Source organism: Myxocyprinus asiaticus, chromosome 19, assembly GCF_019703515.2.
Source record: "Myxocyprinus asiaticus isolate MX2 ecotype Aquarium Trade chromosome 19, UBuf_Myxa_2, whole genome shotgun sequence".
NCBI classification, from domain to species: Eukaryota; Metazoa; Chordata; class Actinopteri; order Cypriniformes; family Catostomidae; genus Myxocyprinus; species Myxocyprinus asiaticus.
Window position 1 is genome coordinate 10,780,718 of NC_059362.1, and position 16,620 is coordinate 10,797,337.

Here is a 16,620-nt window from a genome sequence, read left to right on the forward strand (position 1 = left end):
TTGTGCGCATACACCCACAGATACCCACTTGCGCTTTTGCGCTGGCACAAAAATTTCGCTTTGAATTAGTGCACTCATGAAAATTAAATAAGATGTTGCGCACGGTCGTTGCACATTGCGCCGCACCTAACGCGGTCACGATAAAAGAGCCCTAAATCTTAGAACTGCAACTTTGTTTCTTGCCTTATTGTCTCATATCTTGCTATTTGGACATCTTGCAACTGAGAGGGTAGCATTACATCTGCTTAAGTTTTCTTTTTTAGCTTTTAACATCTGTTTTGTGGCAAGCCTGTGAAGTGGTGTTGGATCGGTAGGATTTGTCTTTGAAGTTGCTTGGTCCTGGAGCTCATCTCTACTCAGCAGGATAAAGAGCAGTGAAGTTTCTAAACTTTATTTTCATCGGCAGTTGTTTTTCTTTTAAATATTTTCACTAATCACATATTTAAGGGATTGTCTCTTTTTGGGCATGTTGGACAGAATGGCTGATAGTGACGTACATACTTCTTGTCAGAATATTTGTGTGAAAGCTTAAGATTTCTGGAAGTAGCTGCAATGGATGCATTGGATCAGCACTTATGTCTGCTCTTAAAACCTTCTGAACACAAAAATTGGTCATACATGACACTGTGTAATAAACAAAATAGTGTCTGCTCATAATTTCAGGAGTGGTTTAACTCAGTAATGTTTATCTGCACAATCACTGCCTTGTTTTCAGTACCATAACCTGCTGGCAGCTAATTAATATCACTTGAAATACTGCCTGGACTATGTTTCCTGGATCCAATTGTTCATGCCATTAGAAGGTTAGAAAGGCTGTGTTCCTGAAGTTTGGCTTTCATTCTTGATTGATTATGTCTGAAAATGGATGTGTAATGTTATTGTGATTCTGTGGCTGTCAGTTCAACCCTATTCCTCACCCAAATTTCAACCAACACCCAACCCTATTCCTCATTTCCCTTTCATTTCTCTTTTCTCACTCAATCAGTTGATGCTAACTTTAGAAAATTAAATGGCAAAATAACAGATACACCTGGCCAGAGTTTCGAATGAGCTATTAATACTGTCTTTTTGTTTCTGTTTTGTTTCACAGGTGCAAAAATTTGGCTTGAAGAGGACTGTGAGGAAATAAGGACTCCTCAATGTCCTGCTGGGTAACAGTTTTATGTTTATAAACGAGACTGTTGAAAAGACCATATCTTGTCTAATTTAGTGTCCTGCCATGGAAACCATGCCTGTTTAATGTTTTCCATAAAGTAGACTCATGAACAGTGATGTTAACCAGTTCCAATGATTCCTTCAAGTCTTTAGCTGTTGCTCTACAGTTCTATGGTTTTTACCACATTAAGCATACTGCAGTGTGCCCTTTGAGTCATCTTGCCTGGACAGCCACTTCTAAGGAGAGCAGCCACAGTCCTAAATCATCTCCATTTATAGACAATTTGTCTAACTGCGGACAGATCTATCTAAGCTCTTCGAGATGACTTTTTAACCCTTTCCAGCTTTATGCAAAGCAACAATTCTTGATCGTAGAACTTCTGAGATCTCTTTTTTGCGAGGCATGGCCCTAATCTCATTTCATTAATTGGATGTCAGGTTTCCCAACTCCTGACTCTAATTAGCTTTTGTTGACGTCATTAGCCGAGGGGATCACATACTTTTTCACTGTGAATGTGTGAATGATATATTCAATATGTACAAGGACAGTACAATAATTTGTGCGTTATTAGTTAAAACAGATTGTGTATATTCATTATTGTAACTAGGATGAAAATCAAACCAGATTTTAAGACAAATTTAGACATAAATGCAGGTAATTCCAAAGGGTTCACATACTTTTTCTCGCCACTGTTTTTGATTCTATTTCGATGCACAGAGAAATGTTTAGGCATGTGTGTTTATGTCTGAATCTGAGTAAATGGACTGTTTGGTCAATGTTGTCTTTTCCATTAGCTACAATAAACTAAAATACTTTCAGCTTTGCCCATAATGCCATTCATTGGCATTAACATGAATAGTCAATTTAATGAGCCATATGCTTCTTTTTTACTTTTTTAAATGTATGATTACTATGTAGGGGAATGCAAAACATTGAGAAAAACATTATGACACTCCAAATAATTTGGATGTTCAGGATATTTGCACATTACGTTACAGTGGACATATACATTTAATCAGGCCCTGGAGGTCTTATTATTTTCATTTGTAATACTTTGAAATCGAGTGGTCTGACAATACTAGGTTTTATGTATAATTCCCTTCGCTCTTTCTTTCTGCATGCTTTGCAGTTGAAGGATATTTATGTGAATGGTTTAGGATGGCTGGATTTGATAGGTCTCTAATGAGATTTTGATAGGTCTCTAACTTTATAGTGTTGCCATTACAAAGTAAGACATCTAACACACAAACAAATGACATTTTTCAAGCAGAGGACAAAATGTTCCTGGGAATTTTTACTGTTAAAGCACGTCTATTAAACCACTGGTGTTTAATTTAATGAGTGCCGTTTAGTTAACATCTTGGAAATAAAGTCTATTTTGCACTTTTAATCGAATTTTGTATAAAAACTTAGCAAAACATTTAGCAGTTTGATCAATTTATGAGTCAAGAAAGAAATGTTGAAATTCACGGGTGATACTTCTGGTTCATTCACCGAAATAGAAATGGAAGGTCAAGTAGTAAGCTCTGTTGTAGTGCTCATTTTGGCAAATGTAGTAGATCATCTGAGTATACTTTTCATATAGAAATTTGCACACTGTATAGAGTGCACACAGTATAAATACTATTTCCTGCAGCAAAAGTAAGAAGTAAGGTAGTATGCAATTCCCAACATAGCCAAAAATCTACATCAGCTGTCCTCTGGTTGAAACAGTGCTCATGTTCCAATGCTATTTTTAACCAAGCATGAGTACTTAAGCATTCAACTAAAAGGGGAAGTTACATTTGTTTCTTGCATGGTATGAAAAGCATATATTTAAAAAAACACAAATCTTTTCCCTCAGATTTTCTAAACCGCCGCTGCTCCTGTTGTCTCTGGATGGATTCAGGGCAGGATACATGACAGCATACAGCAGCATGCTTCCAGTCATCAACAAACTCAGTATGTCACATAAAGTCAATCTAAAGTTTGACCCTTTTAGCTCAATAAATGGAGTTGTTATATTAAAACCTACAGAAACCATATGATACTTCAAATATTTGTTACTATAATCTTAAGAATTATGGCATGAAACAGTTCTCCACAGATCCCGTTTTGCATTGTTATAGTAGTCCAACAGTGTATCTAGCTGGGCATTAGCTGGATCAGCCTGAAAATTTAATTTAAGCTAAAGAAACACAAGTCATCAAACCTTTGTTGTCACATTTTATTGCTGATTTGAAATATGTTATTTCATCATAATCTTGACGTTTTGGAGATTTCGTTTAGTTATAATTATGATTAAGTAGTTACTAGCTTTACTTGCATAGAAACTAATAGCTGCCCAGAGGCATTACTAATATGGTCACCGAGTGACCTGACTTGCCTTAAAAGGACTTTGGTCATGCACATGTTTAACATGGGTGCACTGTTCAAATCCATCCAGAATTGGGGGAAATCCAATCAAGCATAGAACATTTGAAAAAATTCTACAAATTCTGTCTGGGCCTGCATATAATATAGAGATGTTATTATTCTCATTCTGTTATGTGGATTTCTGTGAAGGTCAATTCCAGCAGTTCATACAGCAATCCCTAATAGTTTTTACATTTATTCCTGTCCCTTTAATATCATTATATCACAGTGTTTAGAAAGATTTCTGTCCTGTTGTGAATTAACTTTGCATCTTGTTTTATCAGGAAAATGTGGGACCTCAACGCCATATATGCGGCCTGCTTATCCTACTAAGACCTTCCCAAATCATTACACCATAGTGACAGTAAGTGACAGGTAGAAGTTAATCCACTAATTGTTCATAAAAAGCTACATGCATTATACATGTCAAAATGTAATCACAGTAACATGTTTGCATGGTTAACCCTTTAAGCTCGGATGGGCCTGCCGGCTTCATTGAATCAAATGGCACTCGTTCTGTGAAATCTCATTATTATGCAAACCTTTATTATGCAAACCTTTAGTCATTGTTTGTGTTTGCATGTGTAATTAGTTCTTATGTACAATTATGTTTTATTTGTTTGGAGAGGCTTTTGGACACTTGGAGATGTTTTTGGACACTGATAAATAATTTTTGTAATGCTATAACTTTTGATTGCTTTGTCGTATCAACACAAATTTTTTCTTGGATACAGTTGACATGATTGGGGAAAAAAAGCAGTTTTTCGGAGCTACCTTATTTATACCCAGAGATATACTGTATAATGTCAAATCAGAAAAATCAGAAAAAGTACATTTTTGGCTAAATTGCTTTTGTGATTTTTCAACAGTTTCTTAGGCTGAGAGTCTCAGAATGTATCATAATCTATATCATTAAAACATCTGAAAAGTTTTCTTTACAATGATACCAAACACTTGACCCTCCTTTTTTATTTTTTATTATAAGCCTTTAATTTAGGGTGTGCCACTGAAACACCCTCAGAGATGAAAGGGTAAGGGTTTTTTACATTGAGCAACTTCTATGAGTTGATTCATACAAGTATGTGAGATATTAAGAATATTTTATATAACTGTCACACATTTGCAGTTTGTTAATTATCTTTTTCAAAGTTGGCAATCTTTTTTTCTCCTTTTTTAGGAAATGAGTCAAAACATACATAAGTTAAAGGAATATTACTGGTTCAATACAAGTAAAGCTCAATCGATAGCATTTTTGGCATAATGTTCATTACCGCAAAAATAGTTTTCTATAACAAAAGCAAAAATGGAGCTTACAGTGAGACATTTACAATGGAAGTGAATGGGGTCAGAAATGTTAAAGGTAGAAAAGTGAAGCTTATAATTTTATAAAAGCACTTGCATTAATTCTTCTGTTAAAACTTGTGTATTATTTAAGCTGTGAAGTTGTTCAAATCGTCATTTTTACAGTCGTTTTAGGGTTTGTTGACTACATCATCATGGCAATGAAGTTGTAAAATTGGCTAGAACTTTACATAGAAAAGGTTAGTTAGATTTTATCACACTAAAATCATGTTAACACCCATATTATTTACATCTTGTGGTTATACCTTTGAAATAAGTTGTATTTGAACATTAACAGATTGTCCCCATTCACTTCCATTGTAAGTGCCACACTGGAACCCAGATTTTAGCTTTTTTTTTTAAAGAAAAGGACAGACGAGTCGAAATTCATTTTTGTGGTAATCAATATTATGCCACAAATGCTGTCGATTGAGCATAATTTTTATTGAACCTGGAATATTTCATTAGTTATAATTAGTTCCATGGTAGTTTATGGATCAGCTCAGTTCATTAGCTTTGCCCTTCTCTTTAGCTGAGGGCTGATCAAGCAGAGCCCAGTCTTTGGTTGCATAATTCGATTCATTTTTCTTGCATTATCATCACCCTCAAGTTCCCACAAAACGATGCACCTTCATGTTCTAATTTGTTGGCCTCTTCCCCTTCATAGTGTCTAATATGTCGATTTAATTGTAGCTGCTCATTTTTGTTGTGCTGTAGTTTCACATTCAGGCTGTTAGCAGTTGATGCATAAAGGAATAGTTTTAACCCTTAAATGCATAGTAATTTTCCCAAACACTCTTATATATTCGGGACTTTAGAGACACTTACATCTATCAAAAATGGATGTGAATGCCCAGAAAAAAATGCCCAGATAGTGTCAAATTTTCAAAATATTTTCAAGACAATTAGAAAATAATAAAATAAAGTATATTTTGATATATCAAAGAGATAATGCAACAAATCAGGACAAATCTAGAATAGGATTCATTATTTTCACACTGACATTTCATGAGATGCAACTGTCACTGGTAGTTGCTGAGATGAGACGGGAGACGTAGGATCTATTTGCAGGCTTTAATAAAAAATGACAGTGCAACAAACAAATGGGAACTCAAAACAACAAACAAGAACTGTCAAAGGAGGAACTAAACAAGAGGGTATTTATACATACAAGGCCTAATGAGGGAATGAAAAACAGGTGAGAACAATGAGGAACAGATGGCAGTGATGAGGGCAGTGCATACTGTGTAACGTAGTCTGGGGGAAACACTTCAAAATAAGAGTCCTAGGAAACACGAGGGAGACAGCAATTGTCTGTCAAACACATATTGAGCTTCACATAACACATAATATACACACAAGATACACCTAAGTTACATGTTACACACATGTATTTTCTCAGGCACTTATTGAGTCTAAATAGATGAACTACTTACATAATTTTAGTAGTACACCCAAATGACAATAGTCATATCATACTGTTCATGTGTTACACTTGCTATAGTTTACATCAATGTTGTTTCTACATCAGGTAGCAATATCAAATGAAAATCAAATCAATCACTGAAACATCAGCGCCACCTTGAGTAAGAAATAACAAGCATAATATCTATGTGACGCAAATGGAATACAGATAATTTACCATTGTTGATAATTCATTGTTGCACAGAAAATAAACATGATTTAATATTTATTTGTATGAATATAGTATTCATTTCTCTTGTAATAAACAAAGCTATAGATATCCTGTGATAGAAACTCATATAGATATTAAATAATGATAACGAAATATAATTTACGGAAGTGCGAAAAAAACAAACAGACACTTACATACCTCGGGTCTCTAAAGACCTTATACACTTTTAGTACTTAAACCATTATTTAAAAAAAAAAAAAACATTGTTGCAATTTTGACATTTTTTTTTTTTGTTTTTTGTTTTTTTTTTTTGTGTTTTGAACTATTTATAAGAAATAGATTGAGGAATACTAAAGAGGTTTGGGCACAACTCCAAAAAATGGATGAGATACAGGGGGTGGAATGAGGTCCCAGGTCTGCATTTAAGGGTTAATGGTTATTTTAGTTGTCTTTGTGTAGTAATGCAGACACCAAAAATTAAAAATGTAACCAAAAAGCTTTTGGAATCAAGTTTTTGTCATCCCAATTATTATTTAATGAGGGAAATGAAGTTTTCACACAAAGTTTTCTTTGCAGGGTCTATATCCAGAATCCCATGGCATTGTGGACAATAAGATGTATGATGTCACCCGCAATGCCTCTTTCAGTTTGAAAGTAGAAGAGAAATTCAATCCTTCATGGTACCAGGGTGAACCAGTGAGTATATGTACACACATAAAACATAAATGTACAGATGTGTGGTTATGGAGTTTAGATGACTTCTTTCATGATTATTTAAAGGGATAGTTCACTCAAAAATGAAAATTCTCTCATCATTTACTCACTTTCATGCCACCCACAAATGTAACTTTTTTTCTTCTGCAGAACATAAACACAAAGATTTGTAGAAGAATATGTCAGCTCTGTAGGTCCATACAATGCAAGTGAATGGTGACCAGACCTGTGAAGCTCCAAAAATCACAAAAAGGCAGCATAAAAGTAATCCATACGACTTCAATAATTTAATGTATGTTTTCTGAAGCGATATGATAGGTGTGGGTGAAAAACAGATTAATATTTAAGTCCTTTGTAACTTTAAATCTCCAGTTTCACTTTCACATTCAGAATGTGAAAGTGAAAGTGGAGATTTAGAGTAAAAAAGGACTTAAATATTGACCTGTTTCTCACCCACACCTATCATATCACTTTTGAAGTCATAGATTTAACCACTTGAAAGGTCTGGTCACCATTCACTTGCATTGTATTGGCCCACAGAGCTAAAATGTTCTTCTAAAAATCTTTGTTTGTGTTCTGCAGAAGAAAGAAAGTCATTCACATCTGGGATGGCATTAGGGTTAGTAAATGAGAGAATTTTTATTTTGGGTGAACTATTCCTTAAAGTATTTAATTTTGAAAGCTTTAAACTCAGTTTAGAACCCTTCAATGTCCTTTTTTTAAAGGTTCAAAAAATTATCTTTAGATATTAGATTTAGTGGTCAAATGTGGTTATGTCTATTTTAAACATTTTGATAACTGTATAATGAGAAGGAACTGAGGTGGGCACAAAAGTTCTTGTACATGTCTCATAGATGGGTTATCAATAAAGGTGAAAGCTGTGTAAAGATATTTAGTCTGTAAGGGTTGGTTATCCACTGAAATGTTGCACAATTGGTAACCAAGTTGTAGGGGTGACCCAGCTGGTAATATCTTGTAGCATAAAGTGTGGCAATAACCAGACAACCATAACAGAGTAGGTATCTACGATTTTGTACTTCAGCCATGAAAATTGTAAAATGTATAGACACTTTAACAGATTTACAAAATGAGCATAACAAACCACAAAAGTGAGTGTGATCAGATATCTGCTGTGCATTAGTGGTTTCAAAGAACCCTCTCAGTCCTGAAGCTTCTTTTCTCACCCAGTCTAGCTCAGTTCTGGTAGAAGATACAGGGATTTGCTTCGGAAAAGGAGTGGTTGTTGCTAAGACAAAACATGACATCTGTCTGAGACAAAACAATATAATGAATGCTCTCTTCCCGAGAGGTTTCTTTTACAGTAATTACAGAAGCTGGCTTTGTGGCTTCCGACTGCAGACGTGCTTGCACGAATCTGAATCAATTATAGCTTTTTATTTGTTCTTTCAAAGGAATGGATGAAACAGAAACTGGCCAATTCCTCAAAATCTGAACAAATGACTTTTGAAGCCACTTTCATAAGCAGGATTGGGGAATGTTACTTTCAAAAGTAACATGTTACATTATGTGATACTCTTAATGAAAGTAACTAATTATATTAAATCATGACTTTTTCTGGAAAATAATGCATGAGTTAGGCCTTCTTGTGTATTACCGAAGCTTTCCCTCTCTTATCAATATGCTTGGCTTAAAGGTGTTTTTAAATTCAAAGGGGTATTTGTTTTACAGTGGAAAAGTGTGGACATAGTTTGCATGCAACGACTAGCCCTGTGCTAGTCGTTGCATAGATGTTGTGCGGTTTGAAGTGTATGCACAATTGTGACAAACAGTACATTGCATAGGGCTTTGACTATGTTTTCAGGAAGGGAGAAGTTTTGGCCGGCCCGCTACTTATTTGAAAAAGTGACTTGGATATCATGTTGTAAATTCCAAAAGCCATGCAAAAAGTGATCTAACAACGTAACGCATGCTACTTGTAACATGTTACACCCAAGACTGTTCATAAGGGCAAACATACTTTTCTGTGCTGATATTGATTTCTGAAAATTATACTGCTGCTATTTTTGTATTATGCCACCAACATATTTATTTTTTAACGACACATATTTCCTGCAGTACATCTTCTCTGTCCTCTCTTATCCAGTTCTTTCTGTGACTGTCTTTAGGTTTGGCTCACAGCCATGAAACACAAACTTAAAACAGCAACTTTTTTCTGGCCTGGATCAGATGTGAAAGTCAATGGAAAATACCCCAATTTCTGGAAGAAGTATGACAGGTGGATATTTACACTATCACATGATGTCCATTTTCATGGACTGGATTTTAGCATTTTAAAACCATTATGAGAAACTAATATTCTGACGTTTTCTAATCAGCTCTGAAACACACAAAGAGCAAAGAACACATTTGTTGTTTCTTTCTTTAGAAACATCCCATTTGAAGAGAGGGTGGCAGAAATTTTTAAATGGTTGCATTTGCCTGAAGGAAAAAGGTAATGCTATTCCATTGTCTTTTTTTTAAAATCTAATTTCTGCTGATTAGGTCTGCTCTGCCTCTGTCCAGTATATGGATTGTACATTGAAAGTGACTTCTGCCACAGTCAAGTTTAAAATAAACCATTGGCATATTTTAAATATTCTCTTTTAGGCCAGACTTTTACACCTTATACTTTGAAGAGCCTGATTCTGCTGGCCATCGATTCGGACCAATGAGCAGCCAGGTAAACTGAAGTTATTTTAAGATACTTTCACAGAATGAAAAACAAGCACAATTGGACTTCCTGTGTTGATGTATTTCCTGTTTAAACAGTAAAGTAGAAAATGTTTTTGATTCAGAAAAGTGTTGTAATCTTTGTGTTGCAGGTGATTGAGGCTTTACTGAATGTTGACAGATTGATTGGGCTATTGTTGGAGGGTCTCAAGGAAAGACAGTTGGACAAATGTGTCAACCTGATTCTGCTCTCTGACCACGGTGAGGGCTGTTATGTTTTTTCCACTTCACCATGAGACCATACTGTATATGATCTTGAAAGTTGTAATAGATATACTGTTGCAATTAAGACAAAATATATTTGGAGACTTTCTTAATTACAAACTTTGTGGAACATGCTATAGTATATTGACATCAGTCATTAATAAAGATTTATTGCATACTTTTGCATTCTCAATGTACACTGGCGGCCAAAAGTTTGGAATTTTTTTCAGATTTTGCTCTTATGGAAAGAAATTGGTACTTTTATTCACCAAAGTGGCATTCAACTCATCACAATGTATAAAAATACATGAAAAATTACTATTACAATTTGACATTTTATTTCAGAACTTCTTAAACTACTTCAAAGAGTTCTCATCAAAAAATCCTCCATGTGCAGCAATGACAGCTTTGCAGATCCTTGGCATTCTAGCTGTCAGTTTGTCCAGATACTCAGGTGACATTTCACCCCACACTTCCTGTGGCATTTGCCATAGATGTGGCTGTTTTGTCGGGCACTTCTCACGCACCTTACAGTCTAGCTGATCCCACAAAAGCTCAATGGGGTTAAGATCCATAACACTCTTTTCCAATTATCTGTTGTCCAATGTTTGTGTTTCTTTGCCCACTCTAACCTTTTCTTTTTGACTTTCTGTTCAAAAGTGTTTTTTTCTTTGCAATTCTTCCCATAAGGCCTGCACCCCTGAGTCTTCTCTTTACTGTTGTACATGAAACTGGTGTTGAGCGGGTAGAATTCAATGAAGCTGTCAGCTGAGGACATGTGAGGTGTCTATTTCTCAAACTAGAGACTCTGATGTACTTATCCTCTTGTTTAGTTGTACATCTGGCCTTCCGCATCTCTTTCTGTCCTTGTCATAGCCAGTTGTCCTTTGTCTTTGAAGACTGTAGTGTACACCTTTGTATGAAATCTTCAGTTTTTTGGCAATTTCAAGCATTGTATAGCCTTCATTCCTCAAAACAATGATTGACTGACGAGTTTTTGACCTAATATTGACCTTAAAACATGCCAGTCTATTGCATACTGTGGCAACTCAAAAACAAACACAAAGACAATATTAAGTTTTATTTAATGATCCAAATAGCTTTCAACTGTGTTTGTTATAATGGCAAGTGATTTTCTAGTACCAAATTAGCAATTTAGCATGATTACTCAAGGATAAGGTGTTGGAGTGATGGCTGCTGGAAATGGGGCCTGTCTAGATTTGATCAAAAATGACTTTTTTCAAATAGTGATGGTGCTGTTTTTTACATCAGTAATGTCCTGACTGTACTTTGTCATCAGCTGAATGCCACTTTGGTGAATTAAAGAGCCAATTTCCTTGGCCGCCAGTGTATACTGAAACCATTTTAGCTAGTGCTATTACAGAGTTATTAAGTCTGGTCATGTTAGATGTTCATACCAAGACAGACAGGCCTTTTTGTTGGGAAATTTAAGGATTAGATGTAGACAGTATCCCACAAAGCATGTATCTCACATCAGTCATTACATTATTTAAAGAGAAAACCTTCAAAGTTCTTTCCTTGATTGTCTTTTAGCTTTCAATTATGCTTCTATGGGTGGGCAGAGAAGTTCATGAGCAGTGACATCTGCCTGAAGTGTGCCTTCATTTGTGATTGGGCCAAATTAAAAGCGTGTGGGGTAGGCCCATATGTCCCCTGCCCTTGAAGTACACCATAGGGCTTGCTTACATACTAATTTTGACTCTTGGTTTTTTAATCGTCTCTCTGTCACTCTGCTTTTGTGGTTGGAGTAATTGTGAAGGCGTATTGAGCTTGTGTGTTTTGATGTACTGCAGTTCAGTTGCATCACTGATCTTTAATTAGTTCTCACATAAAAAATATCATGAAAGAAGTGGACGTTGGGCTGTAAGCTGTTACTGTCAGCCAAAAGCTAATTATATGCTATCTTTGACACTTAAGTGAGAGAAAAAAATATCATGTTTTGAATGATCTAAAATGCATTATGAAGTGGATAATTCAGACTTTGAATTCGGTAACTACATTAATAATCCCTTTGTTAAGGTTTACAAAGGGGTTTATTAATGACTAATAAGTAATTTACAAATGCATTATAAATCCTTAATATGTGGTTATAACAACATGACTTATTCATGCAATACTTGCCAAATAGTGAGCATTTTAACTAACATGTTATAAATCCTTAATAAATGCATTTATTCATACATGTAATAATAAAAACAGAAATGCCCTAATTCATGATTTATGTTGCTATGCAGACAAAAATAAATTAATTTAATGAGATTAAAAAGAGGAATTGCTTCTGTCTGCTTTGTGTTTATATTAATTACTGTAACGTCTTGACTCACTTGTGTTGTCATATTCCTTGTCACGTGTTTGTCAAAAGAATGGTGCTACTCTGAGTGGTGTCAGAACTTACCTAGTCTTAGTTGTTAAGCATTAATAACATGTAAGTTACATTTTCATGGGTAACTAATATTAAATAAGTTTTATTAAGCATTACTAACATGTAAGTTACATTTTCATGGGTAACGAATGTTAAATAAGTGTTATTAAGCATTAATAACATGTAAGTTACATTTTCATAGGTAACTAATGTTGAAAATCTGTATTAATAATTAATAATAGGTGAGGTAAGAAGGCTACCTAGTGTCAGGTATTACAGATGAGTTTCCTTTTTTATGAATGTTGCTATAACAGCATATAAATGATTTATCATACATTCGTCACTTAATTATTAGCTATTAATAAACCATTACCAAAGAGAACATTCATTTAAATTGTTACCCTAAATTCTGTAAGTGTAATGGAGCACCATCTCAGATTTGCTTTTTATGACACTATCGGTTAGGTTTAGGGTAGGGAGTTAGGCTTTGTAGATTTAAAACTCGATAGAACATTAACCTTAAAAACCTCATCGCTTTGGGAGAAAATTTAACTTGCTTTCACCACGAAGCAGCCTTGATACAAGTCATGATCCACGAATGTCATTTTGCAAAAATGTCGTCACTATCATGTCATTTTCATGAGATCGGGCTGTGCAAAATCGAAGTTTATTTTGAATTATACCTGAGAGTCCTGCTGTTTGTCTATACAAATGCAGGGATGGAAGAAGCATCATGTGAAAAAGCTGCATACGTCTCCAGATACCTGGAAAACATAAATGACATCACTGTCATCCAAGGCCCTGCAGCCAGAGTCCGGCCCAGACGTTTGCCTGCTGAATTCTTCACCTGTAAGCCAATTCTAAAAACGTCTTTCCCACCACACATTTGCACTTGAGTGTCTTTTGTATTTATAAAAATAATAATTTCAGAAAAATTATTTAAATGTATGTAATCCTCACATTAGTGAAAACACAAATGATCACTCTCTTCTCTGTTCCTCTATTCGTCTGGCAGTCGATTATGAAGGTCTGGTGAAAAACCTTTCGGTATGACCCTGTCTCAACATCTCTACACTATGTATAGACCATATCTTCTACTTAATCTCATTGTAACCTACAGTCTCAGATTCACCTCATGAAATTCTTGTGTTTCGAAGTGTGTGGAACCTGATCAGCCGATGCGGCCCTATCTCAAGGAGCACCTGCCCAAACGGCTTCACTTTGCGAAACATATACGTATCGAGAGAGCACATCTCTACATGAAGCCGCAGTGGCAAGCAGCATTGTAAGTTTGTGCTTCTGATGTTTATAAAACATATCTGATGCTTGTTATGTCAAATGATGTCCTATAGTGAAGGTCACATGAGAGAACCAATGTCGTTGTGAGGCTAATGGCATCGGTTTGATATTTTTAAATCTGAATGCGGACGTGGGCTAGACGCGAGCTTCGGCAGATGTGAGATTATCAAAAATTATCAGTGAATAATTTACATTGGGTCTGTTGCTCGCACTTCAGAGGACTTAGAATATGGAGCATGAGTTGTATGGACAATTTTGTAGTGCTTTTATGTATCTAGGAACTGTCATTGTATGACGGGCTGCTCTACTTTGGTGTTCCACAGAAATAATAACAGCATACAAGTTTGGAATGACATGAGCACTTTACAATTAGGTTCTATTTGTTAACATTAGTAAATGCATTAGGCATCATGAACTATAGCCTATTATAACAGCATTTATTAATCTTGGTTTATGTTAATTTATACAAATGTTCATTTTTAATTCACGTTAATTCATAATGCATTAACTAATGTTAACATATACAACTTTTAATTTGACAAATGTATTAGTATATGTTGAAATAAACATTAACCAAGTAATGAGTGCTGTAAAAGTATTGTTCGTTGTTCGTTCATGTAAACTAAAGTAGTTAAATAATGGTAACAAATACAACCTTATTGTAAAGAGTTACCAATTTTTTTGGATAAAGTACTGTATTTCATTCATACATTTTTTTTTTAAAGTTCAAGATTATACTCATAGACATTTGAAGTTGCTAATGAATTTGTAAACCTTTCGATTTCTAAATGCTAACTAAAAGTTGAATATTTTTATTAGTAGACCTCCGTTTTGCATTTCACTCAAAGGTATGTGTATATTTAAGAGTATGCTTTTGTCACATTGACAGGGTTGGGAGGGTTACTTTTAAAATGTTTTCCACTACAGATTACAGAATACAGGTTGTTAAATGTAATTTGTAGCATATTCTGTTAGATTACTCGTCGTCAGTAATGTAATGTAATTACTCTGGATTATTCTTAAGCACTGGCAGATTTTTTAAATTTGTTTTGACTTTGTGAAGATTTTTGCCATAATATATGAGGTCTTAATAGAGAAAAAAATATATTATCTAGCATGGATTTTCTTCATAGAAATAATAAATTTGTGCCTGTTAGCAGGTGCATGTAAAATGGCTAGAAAAAGCATTTTAGCTTAGCATAAAGCTAAATGTTCACATAAAAATTAAAACGAGTTTACTGTTTCTGCTACTCCAAACTTGCTTGCAAACACTGTTCAAACACTCTTCAGATTGCATCAGTAATCAAAATACTTTAGGAATAAAACTTTATTCTGATTACCAACCATTTAAATTGTAACTGTAATGCAATACAGCTACTAATATTTAGCATTTTAAATACATAATTCCCTTTACTTGTATTCCATTACACCCCAACCCTGCACATTGATCATGATGTTTGTTTCTCATGGTTATATTTCATTGGCTCACTGTCACTTTTGTTCTTCATTAATTTTGTACATTTTAGTTTTTTAAATTTCCCTTCTTCTCAACCTGGTTCACAGGCAACCAAGTGAAGTTAAATACTGCAGTGGTGGCTTTCATGGCTCAGATAATGTCTTCAAAAACATGCAGGTTGGTGTTTAAAACACTGTTGTATTCCAAACATGCATGCCTTGTATTATAGAAGTAAATAAGTTTATTACACATTTGCAAGCACAGTCATATATTAATACATGTATACTTTTAGCAGACGCTTTCTTACCAAAGCAACTTGTGTGTGATTCATTTGATCTCATGAGCAGAAAGTCATGGACAATAATTCATAAACCATCCACTTCAGTAGAATTAGCAATATCAATCCACATTCCTACTGTAATTGTTGTCATAACATTATGACCATCTTCTTGGAGTAAATTGTATTGTTCTCAGTAATAATAATTTTTAAATGACTAAAGCAAGATGTCAGTAAAAGAAAAGAAAGAACAAAAATCAAGAAATAACTCATTTTATATCAGCTGACTAACACCAGATACACTGAAAAATAATAAACACTGGAGAATGACAAATGCATATAAAAAAGTATAAAAATGCATTAGAAATGGAAGTCCCGCCTTTCAGTTAAAAGAGCCATTTAGCCTTTTTGATGGAGTTTGTTTATTTTAGACCAGCTTGAAAACAGTTTTTAGTGTGATTTGAGCTAAATTATCAAAATGTATGATACCATTGGTGTCATTTTATTGCTGATTTGAAATATGTTATTGAAACTGTTTTTAATCTTTACAAACTGTTTTGGAGATTTTAGTCTTTCACCATTAAAGTAGATAAGAGTAGGCCTACGTAGAAAATTGAACTGAATTACCTTAACAGGACTTTGTTAGCACATTATAAAACAATCTATAACAGTAATCTATGTACAATAATTTAGTGAATATCCAATAATATTGTTTGCGTCAGCTGAACAGTATTTTAGCTCAACATATGTCACTTTTAAATGAGCTTTATGAATAAACATTACCTGACTACAACAAAAGTGTAAAAAGGAAGTGGGATAATATAATAAAAAGCAGGACAAACCATCAGTTTTTTTTTATGTCAGTATTGACAGAAGAAGAGCATATTTTAAACAGTTACAATAATTAGTTATTACTGGTTTAGCCTCAGTTCTTAAAAAAAACAAAAAAGTTTTTTTTGAAGAAAATGCAACCTAGTCTCAAAGAATGAACGTTACTATAACTAAATTTTTGCAAACAGACTTTTGCGTG

At 34.5% G+C, this 16,620-nt stretch overlaps 1 protein-coding gene across 2 annotated transcripts in view; it reads left to right on the top strand.

The window, feature by feature from the left end:
- Positions 1–16,620, top strand: part of LOC127410025 (ectonucleotide pyrophosphatase/phosphodiesterase family member 1-like) — a 79,022-nt gene that overhangs the window by 17,709 nt on the left and 44,693 nt on the right. For both annotated transcript variants that reach the window (XM_051645012.1, XM_051645011.1), the window contains exons 5-16: positions 1,091–1,151; positions 3,000–3,097; positions 3,835–3,914; positions 7,104–7,223; positions 9,368–9,477; positions 9,628–9,693; positions 9,849–9,921; positions 10,064–10,172; positions 13,276–13,407; positions 13,574–13,605; positions 13,716–13,843; positions 15,421–15,490. In XM_051645012.1, coding sequence (XP_051500972.1) covers positions 1,091–1,151; positions 3,000–3,097; positions 3,835–3,914; positions 7,104–7,223; positions 9,368–9,477; positions 9,628–9,693; positions 9,849–9,921; positions 10,064–10,172; positions 13,276–13,407; positions 13,574–13,605; positions 13,716–13,843; positions 15,421–15,490 — 1,079 coding nt within the window. The remainder of the gene's footprint in view (positions 1–1,090; positions 1,152–2,999; positions 3,098–3,834; positions 3,915–7,103; positions 7,224–9,367; positions 9,478–9,627; positions 9,694–9,848; positions 9,922–10,063; positions 10,173–13,275; positions 13,408–13,573; positions 13,606–13,715; positions 13,844–15,420; positions 15,491–16,620) is intronic.